Below are 16,033 nucleotides of genomic sequence, written 5' to 3'. Positions count from 1 at the left end.
AAAAAAATGAAGTTTTTCTCATCTAAGCTACCAGTCGAAATATAAAAATCCCACAGTCCAGATGCTAACACCACTACCCTGGAGATGCAGAGGTCAGGATATCTAAATACACAATTTTGTGTTCTACTTTTAGCCCACTCTTCTTCTGAAGAGCTTATTCTCCCAATGTAAAGACTGTTCCAGCACAGAAATGGCAAGAACAGATCCAAATGCTGTTAACCTTGAGAGAACAATTAATGGAGGGCTGTCAAAGATTAATGGAGGGCTGTTTGCGTACATGAGGCTAATTGCTGGAGGATGCCTGGATGCAAAGAAGCTGAATTAACTGCGCTATAAGGGGAAAAAAAAATCCTAAATGCCAACTCAAAAAGACAGTAATTCTTTGAATACTGAAAAACTATCTCCTTAATCGCATTATATCCATGCATTAAAATGAGACACATCTTCACATACTAGCAGTTTCACAGGAGGAGGATCTTATCCTGAGAACTTGAGTCTCATCTGTCAAAACCATCAGAAGTTATTTGCTGAAAAGTCAGTATGTCCAGTCCAAATCAGACCATTCAAGTGGAAGTTTCTGGCATAATTAACACGTTTATCATAACAAACTAAATGCTCACAAAGCATCCTCCTTTGTAGGAAACATGGTGCCAAAACCCAGCAGTTCTTTCAGTCAGTTGTATAGTCAGAGCTGACCTGAATGAAAGTACCTGCTTGGCAGAGCTGACAGAACATCACACTGAATATTACCCACAGGCCATGCATGACCTTCAGTAATATTTTAGCAGGCTAGATATTCAACACTGGGCTTCACCTCCTTCATGGCAAAGTGACAACAGATAGGAGTCACAACACAGAACAACTCTGATTGTCATTTGAAAACAGAAGGCTGCAAAAGGGACTATGACTCTAAAAAAAAAAAAAAAAAAATCAAACCAATCCATATAAAGGTGGTGTTTCTGTCAAACCCAAAGCAGCACATCCTACTTTCTCTTCAATTCAGTTCTCTTCCTTTTTTTTATTTTTCCTGAAAAAGTGATTTCTGTACATGCATAGGTTTAAAACCTTCTGTAGTAGTTTCAATTAAAAAAACCCACACAAACCCAAACTTACCTACTACAGCCTTTGCTTTACCTTCATAAAAAGACCAAGCTAGAGCCAGGGCATCAGTGAGACGCTCTTGTTTCAGAAGGTGGTCAACTCTCTAAAATAACAAGTAATACTGAACCTTAGCATTACAGGGAAGATGACCCCCTTGCATTTAAGATCAGCATTTCCCAGTAGTGGGATCCCTGACAGCAAGGGGGAGGAAACCTCAGAAGATCTCAACACATTGCAGTAAAGGACAGTATCTCAAAAAGATTCTCTCATATGTACGTTTTCTGCTGGACAGTTAAAAAAGAATAAGAAATGTCAGGCCGCAGTACATTGAGTCCCTGTGGGCTACATTTTAGGTTAGATGCTTGATGGATGGAGACCCACAGCATCAGTGAGTGTCTGCAATCACAAAGAATAAACTTTTTCCATTCCCCATCCTTGCCTTGTCACTTAGAGCACAACAAAACACTCTGCCATGTTTCCAGCATATGGGTGTACTCATCCTACCCTTTATTTTCTCGTGAGCTCACACTCAACCAGGATTGAAGTAGATCACAAGTATTTTCTGCTTTAAGGAATTAGTAGTACACAAGGTTGAGCACCACTAGTCTTGGTGTGTTAGGTCAAAATGCTAAAGTGCTACTTGAGAGATTTCTGCATTTCAGCCCTGTACTGCAGCAAGAACTCTCAGCTTCACACTCTAATCCCCCACATACTCAATTACAACTCTTGAGTCTGTCCCCTACAATAAAGAGGCCTGCAGCACAACAGAAACCATACAGTACTTTAGAAGGAGGTTGGCTCAGAGCATGTAAGTTGTGCTTGACTTCTGAATTCCAGGAAAAACAGTACCTGAAATCATGGGTCAAAGCAAGACTTTTCATTAACAGTTTACTAAACCAAAGTCAGTAGCGAATGGCTGGAGGGAAAACTAGCAGAGGAAAGTGATCTTGGTAACTAAAAGCAGCAACTGGATAAAAGTTCAATAGAGCTGAACTGTTCATATCTTATTAAAGGTCCTGATACAACGTCATATGGAAGAGCTAATAATCATGAATGAGTACAAAAGCCATAAAGCAGGTAACAGGAAAAATGGTGAAGGTCGCTGCTTAAAGGAGAATTGTGAGACTGGAAAGAAATGACTATTGGAGTTCCTTGAGAATCAGCCTTGAAGCCCCCTTCTACACAGTGATTTGGTCAACTAACTTGGCATAAACTGAATTTACTAACAAAGTCTGCTGATGACCAGCTGTCAACATGTGATGTGAGACCCCAGACCAGAAAGACAGACACAACAGGATTGCCTCTAAAGCTGGATAATAGAAGTATGATGCAACCCAGTGGTACAAGCAACTTAAAGCAGAACTCAAAATTTGGCTATGGGGTACTGGTGAATCTCCAGAGTGCCACAAGCCACTGACATCATGTAGCCAAAGGAACAGCAAAATGAGACCCAAGGATGCATAAGGAATGACCTATCTAGTAGAGACAGTGAAAAACAGGTGACATTGTGCATGACATTTCTAAGACTCTACCCAGAGTAATACGTGCCAAAGTGTTTACTTATGTTCAAGAAACTGAGCACAAAGGAGGCGCAGAGAACAGTGACTATGAAAAAAGAAAGGAATGGGATGGCAATCTTACACGAGAATGATGAAAAAGCTTTGCTTAGCCTTGCAAAACAAAGTCTGAGAGAGAACGTGCATACACTGAATAAATATACTGCAAAGTGATGATCTAGAAAGGAAAAACTGCTAACTCAGTGAAAAGAGCAACACAGGAACAAATAGACATAAACAGATCACTAAGAACTTTAGTGTAGAAATTGACAGTGTTTCAGCTGTCAGAGAAATGATGTTCCAAAAAAATCTTCTACCAACAGAAACAAAGATCTAAAATCCAATGAACTCTCTAGGCAGTCTTTGATGGATTTTATGATGTAGCTCCTGCAGTAGCTGGAGACAAAATACAGTGAACCAGATCTCCTTCCACTTCTGTATGCTTACCTGAGAGACAGAAGGCTTACACTTACACAGTCCTCTGAAGTCACACATTGCTCTAACTCTTATCTTGTTGACAGAAGCTGAAATATGGCAAGGCATTATGCCTTGCTTGGGAGAACAAGGTCTCCATTCAGCCTGCAAGTTTATAGCATCCCACCATGGAAAGCAGCGTACCTACGGTGCTGGCTGTGCGTAGCAATCAGGGATCCTGACCACAATGCTCAGAACATGTTTCACAACTGCTCCCTCCCTCCTCCCAAACTATATTTGAGCAATTCGAACCTACTAAGCCATACAGTTTTCCTCTCAACGTACCTCCCTCCAGCTTCTCAATGTCATGACGTGAACAGACTAGAAAAGAAAAAGAGTTATTTACTTACAGTTGCTCATGCACCCTGTGGTATCCCACAGACCCACCAGAGCATGCTGGTACAGATGAAGCTAAGTAAAGCAACCCTCAAGCTTGGCACGGCAGGAATAAATTGGATGTTCACATTTAACAGAAAACATCCTTTACATGGCCTTACAACCCATCTGCTCCAAGATACCATCTCTCACTTCTTCCCCTGCTTCCACATGTCATCCTATAGGCCACCTCTCTTTGCCTTTTCACAGACAGAATGGGGAAATGAATAGGATATTCCTTTTATCATTCCATTCAACACAGTCTAGTTTTCCCTGCTGTCTTATTTTCTTCTGTTTACTCACTAGCACATTTAGGACAGAGAAATTGAAGCTTAGAACAGAGAAGATGTCAGTAAAGTAATACTAAGTCTACCCTGAAGCAGCATGAACCAGGATACCATGAAGCTATGACAATGTCTTATTTAGCCCATACCTTGGCTAAAACCAAATTACTGCACATTTCTTTCATCCCATGACATACATGCACGAATAACCCACCCCTGATTCACACCATAAAATAAAAAATTGCCCTTCCGCAGAAGATGAGCTACCTTCAACAGTGAATGCCCCATATTTTTATTAAAAACTCCCTACATTTACCTTAGTTCCAAGGTAGAAGATCTGACCACCACAGCTGCTGATGGACTGATAACAAGCTTTCTCTCCAACCAATGCCTACAGGGAGAAAGTGACATGCAAGTAAAACTGCTTTTTGTTGATGTAAAGTTTCCCAAGAAACATATATACACGTGAACTTTAGGGACACTTTGTAGTTCAGAAATCACAAAATGAGGATTGGGAGAGACCACCACAGGTTGCTGGGCAGTGATAAGTAAAAAAGCTCTGCTGCCACTCCTTCTGGCTTGTGAATGCAGCTTAAAGCACTACTAAGCTCTGGCTGCCCAGAAAACACGACAGAGTCACAAGGACCCACAAGCCATGCTGTGTGTCTATCCTCAGATGCAAAAAAAGTTATGGGAGCTTTTTCCTTACCATCTGCTTCTTCACAAATCTTCCTCAAGAGTAAATGTGTAGGAGACACAGATGGAAAGACTTTTGTTGAAGTGAGAGTTAGAAGTTTGAGTGCCAGTAACTAGTGTTCCAAAGGCTCTATATGGGCATATTTGCTAAGTGAGAAATGGAGGATCGCATCAAAATCAGAGGTTTTACCACAGTGCATGGGCAGCACTCACTTCCCACTCTGCTGTGCGGTTACACCAGCTAGAGCTCTTTGTCCTGTACTTTTCTCAGTCTGGTCAGGTAGGGAAGCTTCCTGGGTCTCTTCCCACTGCTGAAAAGTGTGTCCGTAACAACACTTCAACCTGCTCAGCACAGAACCTAAGGCTGAAGCAGAAGATATTCCCTGCATCTTTCTTTAGACGCTGCAGTAGAAGAATGGGGCCTCACAGTCTCCATCCACAAACACAGCATCTCTGAAACCAGAATATCTCTTATGGGAGTAGCAACCTCATCTAAGATTTGCCTTCCAGAGTCTCTGCAGAACTAACACAGGAAAAGGTGTATTTCTGATCCTCTGAGACATGAAAAAAAAGCAAGCTTCCCATCAGAAGTTGTCCTTGACTCAATTGCTCTGGAATAGGTTGTCTTGTAATTCCTACTGAAATGCAGGGAAAGAGACTGCCTGTTTTATACCCTCAGTGTTTCAAAATGGTGTTATAGACTTCAGATCTCACCTGCCACTTACAGTCTGTGAATGAAGTAGGGGTCTTTTCTAGACTCACAATAGCATTCTAACAGGCAGCACTCATTTGGGCCCACCAGTTTTTCAAGTCACATGTCTCTGGATTTGATGGTAATCACCAGAAGTCCTCACAGGACACTGCAGAATTTCTGGAATTGAGTGAAAGGCTCTGAATAATGACATATTCTAGCAAGGAGAGCTCGTATACCACCTTAGTGCCAATCTGTAGCTATGTTCTGTGAGGTTGTGCCTGGGAATTCCAGGCCACGTGGCAGGCAGTACATAAGCTAACTTAGACTAGACTCCACCTTCTGCCTCTTTCTTCCTCAGCACGCATCTGCAGCAGAAAAAAATGACAGCAATGCTAGCAGTGTGAAGCGGATAAAGCAGTGAAAGCCAGATAAACAGCAGCTATGTAGACCTAAAGGCTGCAAAGACTCCTCACAGTGCTTCTTCCAGTCTGAATGGCCAGAATTCTGTTCCTTGGTACAAAAAGGGAACCATGACAGAGGCGTCTTTTTTATGAAATCCTGCCATCCTGCATTGTAGGCACTTCTCCTTGGGCTTCTGGAGCTGAGTCGTGACTATATGCTGGGCTTGAAATTGTGGATCCAAACTACAGACCCACATGAGCCTTCTGCTAGTTGTTTAGCCCAGCAAGTCTCACAGGGCTATAGCAGAATTGAACAGGAACCATATCGTCCAGCTGTGGAATTTCAGAACCCCTGGGCTAACTCTGGTGAAGCACTGGGAGGCTTGAATGCAAGGATGAAAGGCCCTTTCCTGCACACACTCTTGGCAAACTGTTTCCAAAATAGAGAAACTAGTTTTCTACTGAAAGCAATAACCTGTCCCACAACCATGGCTTTAAAAAAACTTCACAATGCTGTGGCAATACAAATACTACATCAAAGTGAGTCTGCCTCAGAAGGCACAGGTGGGTTACAGGAGCTGTCAAGAGCCACTGAAATTAACACCTACTTCAGGAACAGAACATGTCCAGACACCACCAGGGTTCAAATAAAACAAATAACAAGCATGAAAGTCAAAATAAACAGACAAATAAACAAAAGAGGAAAAAGTAGAAAACATAATGCCTGAAGTGTTGCAACCTCCACTAGTATGGATGGTTTTGGTTTTTCACTTCAAACAAGAAAGAAGTATAGTACCTACAAGCGTAGGCAATATGTTTCATACTCTCTACCCCTGCATGGCAATCCATGAGACAAGGGCAGGGAATGCAGGTACTGGCACTGCTACAGCAGAGTATTTGTAGCATACGAAGTAGAAATGCCTGTAGGAATCCTTGAAGAATAAAGCACATCAGCTTTTTTCCCCTCTACAGAGTATTACAAAGCTTGGTAACTTAAGAGCAGTTCATAAAAACATCAATGCACAGAAAGAAACATGAACTGTCTGTTAGGTGGCCACATCAATGCTGTGTATGATTTCTGAAATGCTTCAAAAAGGCTTTTTTCCCCAAGCTCTAGGCTTCCACTTAGGGCATATCTGAAACAGAGTTAGCTAACACAAGCAGGTCATTAGTGCCTACCAGGGCTTCGCTGACGTTGCCTCCTGTAGCCAGCGATTTGAAGTGGCTGCTGTTGTAGACTAGCTGCACTTCTGAGATCTCTATGGTCTCCAGCTCCTCCTGTGTCTGACGATCTATAACATGCAGCTTCTCCACACTGTCCAGAAGCACTGCTGTCCGTGAGTTTATCCACTGAGAAAACAACAAATTGCAGATTTCAGCCACGCATACACAATTAGACGCCAACTATAAAGGCTTTGGCCATATCCCTGAGTATCAATACAGGAAGTTCTAGGATGGCTAGTAGCTTTGTCACTATACACGGTCCTTCACCACAGCACACATGCATAACCCCAAAGGGAAAGATAAGGAGGCTCCTTCTGAAGTATCATCTTTAACACTGAGAAAAATTACAAGGAACCTTCTTCACAGAAAACACCTGTAGACAAATGGCAATCCACCAGAGTTCTTATCCCCTTGGTGCACTATTTAGGCTCTGGCACACTTTCTACCCAAAGGTCTCAAAACCAAGACTACTACAACACTTGTTCTCACATCCCTTAGGAGGTAAATATGGCATCAGGAGGCATTAAAGGAGAAATAGTACATCTAAACTTAACTCAAAGCCTGACATTAATATTCTGCTTTTATGTTTTTTCACTGCTTTCACAATATTTATTTTTTTTAAACAGCCAAACTTCAAATTGCAATCTATGTGGATGTCCATCTTGGCATTTTGTTTTACTCGCTGTGTTCTGTAAACGTGTTTTAGAGTTGAACAATTTTTTTTTGTTGTTGAAAGCATCAAATAATTACGGTACTTTAGAAAACACTCATATATGGAAACACTAGAATTTTACTGAGCTAGTTACAAGCTTGCATTCTTTTTAGTGATAATACAGAATAAAAATCTTTCTTGCCAGATTCTCTCTGGCTCTTGAAAATATTTCCTCAACAAGGCTACCCCTCCTTCCAAAGAAAGGGCAGTATTGTTGCCTCCATACTACTAATTTTTTATCTTTTAGCTACCACTTGCTATTTCATTTGTGCTGGTTCTCTACCAAGTCCCAAGTTTAAGGACATCTTTGGTTAGTTAGTCCCAGATAAACACAGCCACTTCCTAGGCTACATTTGTAAAGTCAATGGTATAGAACTAAAGACTATTGAGATACATTTACAAGAAAACTAGTGCAAAAAAGAAAAAATTAACCATCCTGTAGTATTGAGACTTACAGTAAAGTTGATGAGGTCATAGTGTAGATGAAGCTGCCTCTGCTTAGTGACATGTATTGCACCAGTATCATCTCTCTTTACCTAAAAGAGAAATCAGACAAGGCTGACTCAAACTCAAAGACTTTCTTCAGTGCAGCCTCTCTGTTCCCAAAGGGCATCACACCAACTCCAGGAGTCTGGAGCTCCCCTCAGACAAGCACACTGAGAGTGCAGTAGCAGCACACACGCTTCTCAAACGGAGCATAATGTCTCGCTTTCAAAAACACTCATGTAAGTGAGGAAACAGAAGGCTCTGAGCAGGGGGCAGTAAAAATATATGTCCTCTGCTGGATCAACTTTAAATCATTTATTTGTACTACACGAGTTGTATGTTATAAACAATTTGGCACTACATGTGTTCAAGGGCTTGTTCCCCCCTGCCCCACCTCACATATTATATAAGGCAATTCAGTTTCTAAAAGGGGTGCAAACGCCAGCACTTGTACAGAGAGCACCGAAGCAGGACTGATTCTCATTCACTGTCTCTCAAGGGGCTCAGTCCCACTGGAATACTGAACTGAAGGGAGATGTTGCATGACGACTCCCAGTCAAAGGTTCTCATGTCATGCAGGAAATACTGTGCTTTCTGCTCGTAAAAGTCAAAACTACAGAACACTAATGTGAAACTGGCTTTAATTAATCATCATTTTAAAAAGCATTCTGTGAAGAAAAATAAGGGTTTTTTACATTTTGACAATTTGAAGTACAGCAAGAGAGACCTGAGTTCAGGTTACATGGCTGTTCAGTAACCTGTAAGCAGAGGAGCACCACTGGCCATAGCCAAGCTGGGTATCCGTGCAGAGGCTCGTGCTATTGCACGCACAGACATCTCCAGCAAGACAAGCTTAAACGTACACCCTTTTCTTTCTCTCCAAGTTTACCAAGAGAGAAGATAAAGGGGAAAGAGGATTCAATCTAGACAGCACAATGTATGGGTGCTTGAGCAAAGCTTAAAGTCCAAGATAAAACCAGAGCTGGGAAAGAAACTTAGCACTCCAAAGCCAAAATGCCAGATTTTCTGGAGCCTAGATACTGCTCTCATACTGAAATCAGACATGAAATCATCTTCAAACAACCATATCTGCATGTGAAACTTCTGTGGATCTAAACAGGATGAGCAGCATGCCCTAAAGTCACGTGCCAGCAGGACCTGAAAGCTCTTATCTCTTAGTGGTTTAGACAAGTTTTTTCTAGACTCATATTTTAAAGCAAAAAATAAAACGGTATCTCAAATTCATGTGATCTCCCTGAAAACAATCCACATTCTACTACCTCCACTAGAAATGAGATAAGCTGCAAATCAACGCTTCTGGAATGCATAAAGCTCATGCCTCCAGATTGTCCCCACAGGCTCTTTAGGAAGGACAGGCAGGGGAGATGAGGAGGCGGGGGTCACCCTCTATGTCAGTGCCCAGCTGGAGTGCAGGGAGCTCTGACTGGGGATGGGTGAGGAGCCAACTGAGAGCTTATGGGTCAAGATTAAAGGAAGGGCAGGGACAGGAGATGTTGTAGTGGGGGTTTGCTACAGGCCACCTGATCAGGAAGACTGAGCGGATGAGGCCTTCTATAGACAGATAGGAGAAGCCTCACGTTCACAAGCCCGGGTCCTCATGGGGCACTTCAACCACCCCAGTGTCTGTTGGAGGGACAACACAGCAGCACGTAGGCAATCCAGGAGGCTCCTGGAATGCAATTGATGATAATTTCTGTCTCCAAGTGATAGAGGAGCCAAGGGGGAGAGGTGCTATGCTGGACCTTGTTCTCAGCAACAAGGAGGGGCTGGTGGGGAATGTGAAGCTCTAGGGCAGCCTTGGCTGCAGTGACCATGAAATGGTAGAGCTGAAGATCCTTAGGGCAGCGAGCAGGGCACACAGCAAGCTCGCTACCCTGCACTTCAGGAGAGCAGCCTTTGACCTCTTCAGGGATCTGCTCGGCAGAGTAACAAGGGATAAAGCCCTGGAGGGAAAAGAGGCCCAAGAAAGCTGGGTAATAGTCAAGGATCACCTTCTCCAAGCTCAGGAGCGGTGCATCCCAACAAAGAGGAAGTCAGGTAAGAACACCAGGAGGCTGCGTGGATGAACAAGGAGCTCGTGGACAAGCTCAAACACAAAAAGGAAGCCTACAGAGGGTGGAAGCAAGGACAGAGAGCCTGGGAGGAATACAGAGAAATTGTCTGAGCAGCCAGGGATCAGCTTAGGAAGGTCAAAGCCCTGACAGAATTAAATCTGGCCAGGGCACCAAGAAAAGCTTCTATAGGTACGTTGGTGATAAAAGAGACTAGGGAAAATGTGGGCCCTTTCTGGAAGGAAACAGGAGACTTCGTTACCCGGGATATGGAGAAGGCTGAGGTCCTGCACCTGGCTTGGGGCAATCCCAAGCACAAATCCAGGCTGGGCGAGGAGTGGATGGAGAACAGCCCCGAGGAGATGGACTTGGTGGTATTAGAGGATTGAAAACTGACTGTGAGCCAGCAATGTACACTCACAGCCCAGAAAGCCAACTGTGTGCTGGGCTGCATCAAGAGCAGTGTGGCCAGCATGGCGAGGAGGGGGATTCTCCCCTTCTACTCTGCCCTCCTGAGACCCCCCTGTAATGCTGTGTCCAGCTCTGGGGGCACCAACATCAGAAGGACACGGACCTGCTCGAGCGGGGCCAGAGGAGGCCACGAAGATGATCAGGGGCTGGAGCACCTCCCCTGTGAGGACAGGCTGAGAGAGTTGGGGGTGTTCAGCTGGAGAAGAGAAGGCTCCGGGGAGACCTTACAGAGGCCTTCCAGTACTGAAAGGGGCTACAGGAAAGCAGGGAGGGACTCTTGATCAGGGGGTATAGAGATAGAACGAGGAGTAACAATTTTAAACTGAGAGTAGATTTAGATTAGATCTAAGGAAGAAACTCTTTACTGTGAGGGTGGTGAGGCCCTGGCACAGGTTGCCCAGAGAAGCTGTGGCTGCCCCCTCCCTGGAAGGGTTCAAGGCCAGGTTGGACGAGGCTTTGGGCAACCTGGGCTGTTGGAAGGTGTCCCTGCCCGTGGCAGGGGGGTTGGGACTAGAAGATCTTTAAGGTCCCTTCCAGCTCACAAATCATTCTGTGATTCTCAGGGAAGGGCACCACTGATTGCTGAAGAGCAGTGACCAACAGGTTTGTTTTCCCAAGCTGGTTGCAAGCTGCAGACATCCCCAGCAGGTACAGATATCATACTGTCACTGAGACAGAGGCACAGTCAGCTGAATATGTTGAATAAGATGTAACTATCTGAAAAGCAGCATAAAACATCCAAGGCTTACCAGAAGAAAATGAACGACATCTCCTCGACAAAATGCAAGCATGGGGTTCACAGAGTTCTGTATGGCCACAAAGTGCCACGCCAGAAGAGGGACACTAGAAGGGTCCATCTGTTAGACAAAAAGCACAGCCAGCATTTAGGATACACACGGCAGAAACCTCAGTCCCAGGGCACAGGCTGTTCATCAGCTGCTACTCACTGACTTTGCCATGTACACACACAGGCTGTAAAGCAATTTCCTGGTGTACCGACAGCTGAGCAGTAGCTTGTGCTCTTTGGTCCAGCCACACGGTTTAGGGGCAATGTGTGTCTCTTGGGAAAGTGGACAGCCACTCAGAACAAAACCTGTGTCCTGGCTGCTTAATGTAGATCCAATCTCATACGTATTGATGGACTAAGGCAAGCGGCAGCTTGCTAGCCACCTTGTCTCCATTCTCCCCATCTAACATATCCCACATCTTCCCCCCGCTGCTTTTTCAAGAATTATACCAGAGACTAATGAAAGCAAATAATTAAGAGTTTAGAGGACTGTTTAGTCCTCTAATTCCACTTTTTTCTCTGTCCCTGCAATTAAGGGCTCTATGGTACGGTTCTTATGTAAAGCAATGGCCCCAGTCCAAGGTGACTGTAGCCATAATGAGGTCAACATCCCATCTGTGGGTGCATCCAGGCTGCACCAGGGAAGACAAAGCTGAGGGGCTCCAGCGTTCCTCCCTTCCTATTTACTGAAGAAATTCAGCATCTTCACACAGGTAGAGCTGAAAGGAGCCTTTCTGCCTCCTCTCTGCCCACAATGTGCACACATCAGACAAACAGATTATCGCTGCAGTTCCACAATGCAGAGTTTACTGTGTCCTGATAACGTAGCGATACGAAACACCTGGTCCTAATCTCATCCCCTTCACTCTAGGAACTGTTTGTAGCCATAAACCAAAAAGCAACTGTTTGGCTTCATTACTCACACGACCGTAAGGAAAGGTCATCCACACTTTCAGAGATGGCTTCAGGCCAATAACCAGTATCTTCAAGAAAAACAGAAAGGTAAAATAAATTGTTTGAGTATATACCAGAAAACTTCTCCTTTGTGATTTCTCACACAAAAGCAAGCAGCAAGTTACCTTTGTTAAGGAGGCCATGGCCAGCAGTGAATACTGGGTGATAGGATGGTCTCTCAGCTCAACTTTTGCATGTAATGGTTCAATACAGCAAACTTCCCCCTTTGAGCCACTGAAGAGACATCGAGATTCACACGTTCTCACTCCCATAACCCTCCTGCAAAGAAGAGAAGTCAGCTTGGTGGCCAGCTATCAAGAAGAGATCAGCCCAACAATCTCATGAAATCTCAAGAGTGATCCTTCATAAATATTATTTTTTTAAGAAGTCCTTTACACAGCTCCAGGGATCACTTTTAGTGTGCCACTGGAAGCAGTCCCATACAGCTGCTCAGATACAGACAAGAATTCCTTAAGATCTTATTTAACAGTAAAGTTTTGGAAATTTCTGGACATGATGAGACTTCCTAGACTGTCAATCCTTCCTCCTTGTCCCTCCTCCTCTTGAAGAGGCCAAGAGAAAAACGAGCAGTTACTGAGGGCAGCTCTCGCTCATGAAACAAAGCAAAGCAAGAGGCAGCACTTTTATGACAACTACCAAGAGCCCAGAAGGAATGCCAAGATTCTGGACAATACACTGATACCTTAATAACTTAGGCTATTCTTTGACTATTACACTGTCAGATAGCATCTTGCTTCAGCTGTGAAATTACACCGCAGCCCTAAATTATACTTTCAACATTCAGACAGTTGCTTCATTGGTTCCAATGGGGTTTTTTAGGTTTTAGAAACTATGACCCAACAGTAGTTTCTTGTACTTTCTATGGGTACTTAAAGTTGTCTTACTTAAATGACAGTTCAAATACGGAGCCTCCGCTGTCATTGCAAATTGCAAGCGTCGGGTCATCTGTAAACTGAGCAGATAATTAGATTAAAAGCGGCACTAAGAAATAAACCACAAAAAAAAAAAAAGGTAGAAAAATCTATGCTATGGCATTATTAACAGTATACAAAAGTACAAGCATTGTACTTACCAGGAAAAACACCTTTAACATACAGCATTGAGACAATTACTGGCTTTTTTATGTGTAAAAAAAAGCAAGGCTTTGTGTTTCATCTTCACCCCTCCAGCAAGTCCTGTTGCTAGATTTTGTTACGAAAGTCCCATTACTTTCTACTGCAGCTCAGCACTACAGCATACCAAAACCTGTCCAGCCTCGAGCCCATGAGTTGGTGCCAGAGCTGGTGAATAGGCTGCAGTCACAAACAGACCAAAATCAGAAACATCCAGAACTCCTAATGATATCAAATAATCAAGATAAGAAAGGGTCACAGCCACAGCTGAGGCTCCCTTCTGGAGGACTTTGCAACCCAGCATCTAGCAGCACAAGCATCTAGGCAGTGCAGCAGTGTCTGAGTACTCTTCAATGCTGGGACTGCCAGCGGGTCACGAGCTAGAGAAGGGGACAACTAGGAGCAGAGGACCTGGCACAGGGGCACAGATGGAAGCGTGGAAGATGTAGCAGTAAGAGGGCACCTTCACGCCCACAAAACATTTTTGGTTAGCCAGGTCAGACGAACCAGCACACGAGAACCTGTCCTTGAGCGACGTGCCCCATGAAACCCGCTACACTAATTCCATGTGTGACACTGTACGGGTCTGGGATGTCTCAGCGAAATTCAGGAAAGAAGAGAGAAAAGTTTGGGTGATGCGCCAAAGTCACTGCTCTGACCAGGCTGCCAAGGAGCATTATGCTCTGGTAGGAGAGGTCCACATAAAACAAAGCCATGCACAAAATCAGATACGAGTTTGTGTGAGACAACAACACTATGTTGAACAAGAAACCACAGATGATTTCTCTTTCAACCCAAACATTCTCAATAAATTATCTGAAAAACTGCTGACAGAAGCTTCTTTCTACACTTCAGACTCTTGTTTAAAGTTGTCAAGTCATGTATTCAGTTCAAACCACTGCAAGTTTTAGAGAAATGAATTCTAGCAACTAATTCTTCATAGATTTTGACATCAGAGAAAGGAGTTATAACAGACAACAACTGTTGTTTGTTATAGTACAACTCACAGCTTTTATTTCAGCTCTCAAAATACTCAGTTTCTTTTTTAAATAGAATTTCTGCTCATTTTTCTCATCTCTGGATACTGTTATCATATAGCTCCCAGATAGCTGCTCTCATCTGTAAATCTAAAAAGTACTACACAAAAAAAGTCAACACATCAGACCAGACACAAGTGTCTGCGCAAGACAAGAAAATAGAAAGAAAAAAAAAATAGTAGTATACAAGGAGTACATGTAGTGTTTGTTACCTTGATGTGCAAAATGGCTGTTCCTGGTGGGTGGGCATCTGTTATCGATCGTAGCAGCTTCCCACTGGCCAGATCCCACATTGTGATCTGCAAGCAGATTGTTCTCAGTACACACGTTTACTGCCAAGGGGTTCTCTCCATCACCTTGTGCGTCTGTACATCAATAAAATTCTATATTCCCAATATCATCCTGGGTTAGTAGGGTCTTCATATCAAAGAAAAGTGGTCTGAAATCTGTTCCCACCCTGTTTTTACAAGCAGTTTACTGTTCTGCTTGTACTTTTGTTGACATTAGAGTTATGTTCACAACTGTGAATCACATCCTTTTGGCAAGCTCTCACCACCTGCCCAAACTCACTCACCTCACAGCTATCTGCTTGATAACACAATTAAAGAATGTAAGATAACTGTGCTACCACACAACACTGTTCAAAGTGGCATTTCTCTCTCACACGATCAGTGAACAGTTGAATAATCTCTGCTAGCACCCGTCAGCAAAACTCAAGCATCTCCCACAGCTACCCTGAACCTTGTCACTCGTGTCTCTCTGTGTTTGCTCAGCATGACAGGTCAGGTAGGAGTATACAGCTTGGCTTGAGCTTGGATATTAAATTCAGGCAATTCCTCAACTAAGTCATAAACTGCATAACTCAGGGATATTTAGCCCAGAAGAGCTGAGATTACAATTTAAATCAAACTTTTTATTGGAAATACTATTTTATATGGTTCCATAAATCTTCATCAAAGCTTTGTAGACCGGATGATTTCAGAACTGCTGCTCCAAACTATTTCATCTCAGTGTCATTTAAAACTGGCCACTGCTCTGCATGGATCAAATCTGTATTTCCACACGGTCTGGAGCAGTCTGTCATCTAGCCCACAGGCATTGAAGTGTGTTTTAATCTAGAATTAAGGTGAAAGCCAAAGGAACAAAATGAAATGAAACTAAAAAGAAAAAAAAAGAAGCCTTCTTTGTATTTCATGGACCTCTACATTTTGCCAGATTAACTTCTATCCATTTTGGTTTAGGTTTAGCCTTACAACTTTTGTTCAGGAATTGCTTTCTCTCTTTAGGTTCAGAGAAGGGCATAAAACTACAACAGCAAACTCAGACCCTTTTTCCCCCTGCATTCAAAAGCTATGCTGCTTCCATCATACAACAGAAGGTATTAGTAAAAATGAACTTTGGGGCTGGATATGAGTTTCAAGAATTTCAAGTCATCACCACAGTAAAAACTAGCTTTAATTACAAAGCATAGATTTCACAAAGTGACCTAAAAAGACTAAACTGGTTGTCCTGATGCGCCATTGCACATTTCAGTTTATAAGGAGCAAGACTTATGTCACAATGAGCCACAATTAAT

The 16,033-nt window shown here is 43.3% G+C and overlaps 1 protein-coding gene across 3 annotated transcripts in view; it reads right to left on the bottom strand.

Annotated features, from left to right (window-relative positions):
- VPS8 (VPS8 subunit of CORVET complex) overlaps positions 1 to 16,033 on the bottom strand; it is an 86,198-nt gene that overhangs the window by 53,511 nt on the left and 16,654 nt on the right. For 2 of the 3 annotated variants that reach the window (XM_074877949.1, XM_074877947.1), the window contains exons 8-17: positions 14,670 to 14,756; positions 13,193 to 13,260; positions 12,413 to 12,566; positions 12,257 to 12,316; positions 11,296 to 11,403; positions 7,973 to 8,053; positions 6,761 to 6,931; positions 4,107 to 4,181; positions 3,417 to 3,452; positions 1,114 to 1,204 (exon numbers count right to left, since the gene is read on the bottom strand). In XM_074877949.1, the coding sequence (XP_074734050.1) occupies positions 1,114 to 1,204; positions 3,417 to 3,452; positions 4,107 to 4,181; positions 6,761 to 6,931; positions 7,973 to 8,053; positions 11,296 to 11,403; positions 12,257 to 12,316; positions 12,413 to 12,566; positions 13,193 to 13,260; positions 14,670 to 14,756 (931 nt within the window). The remainder of the gene's footprint in view (positions 1 to 1,113; positions 1,205 to 3,416; positions 3,453 to 4,106; positions 4,182 to 6,760; positions 6,932 to 7,972; positions 8,054 to 11,295; positions 11,404 to 12,256; positions 12,317 to 12,412; positions 12,567 to 13,192; positions 13,261 to 14,669; positions 14,757 to 16,033) is intronic. The other variant, XM_074877948.1, reaches the window with a different exon arrangement.

Source organism: Strix uralensis, chromosome 9 (assembly GCF_047716275.1).
Source record: "Strix uralensis isolate ZFMK-TIS-50842 chromosome 9, bStrUra1, whole genome shotgun sequence".
Lineage (NCBI taxonomy): Eukaryota > Metazoa > Chordata > Aves > Strigiformes > Strigidae > Strix > Strix uralensis.
Note: the sequence above shows the minus strand (reverse complement) of the source record. Positions and strands in the feature narration are given on the sequence as shown.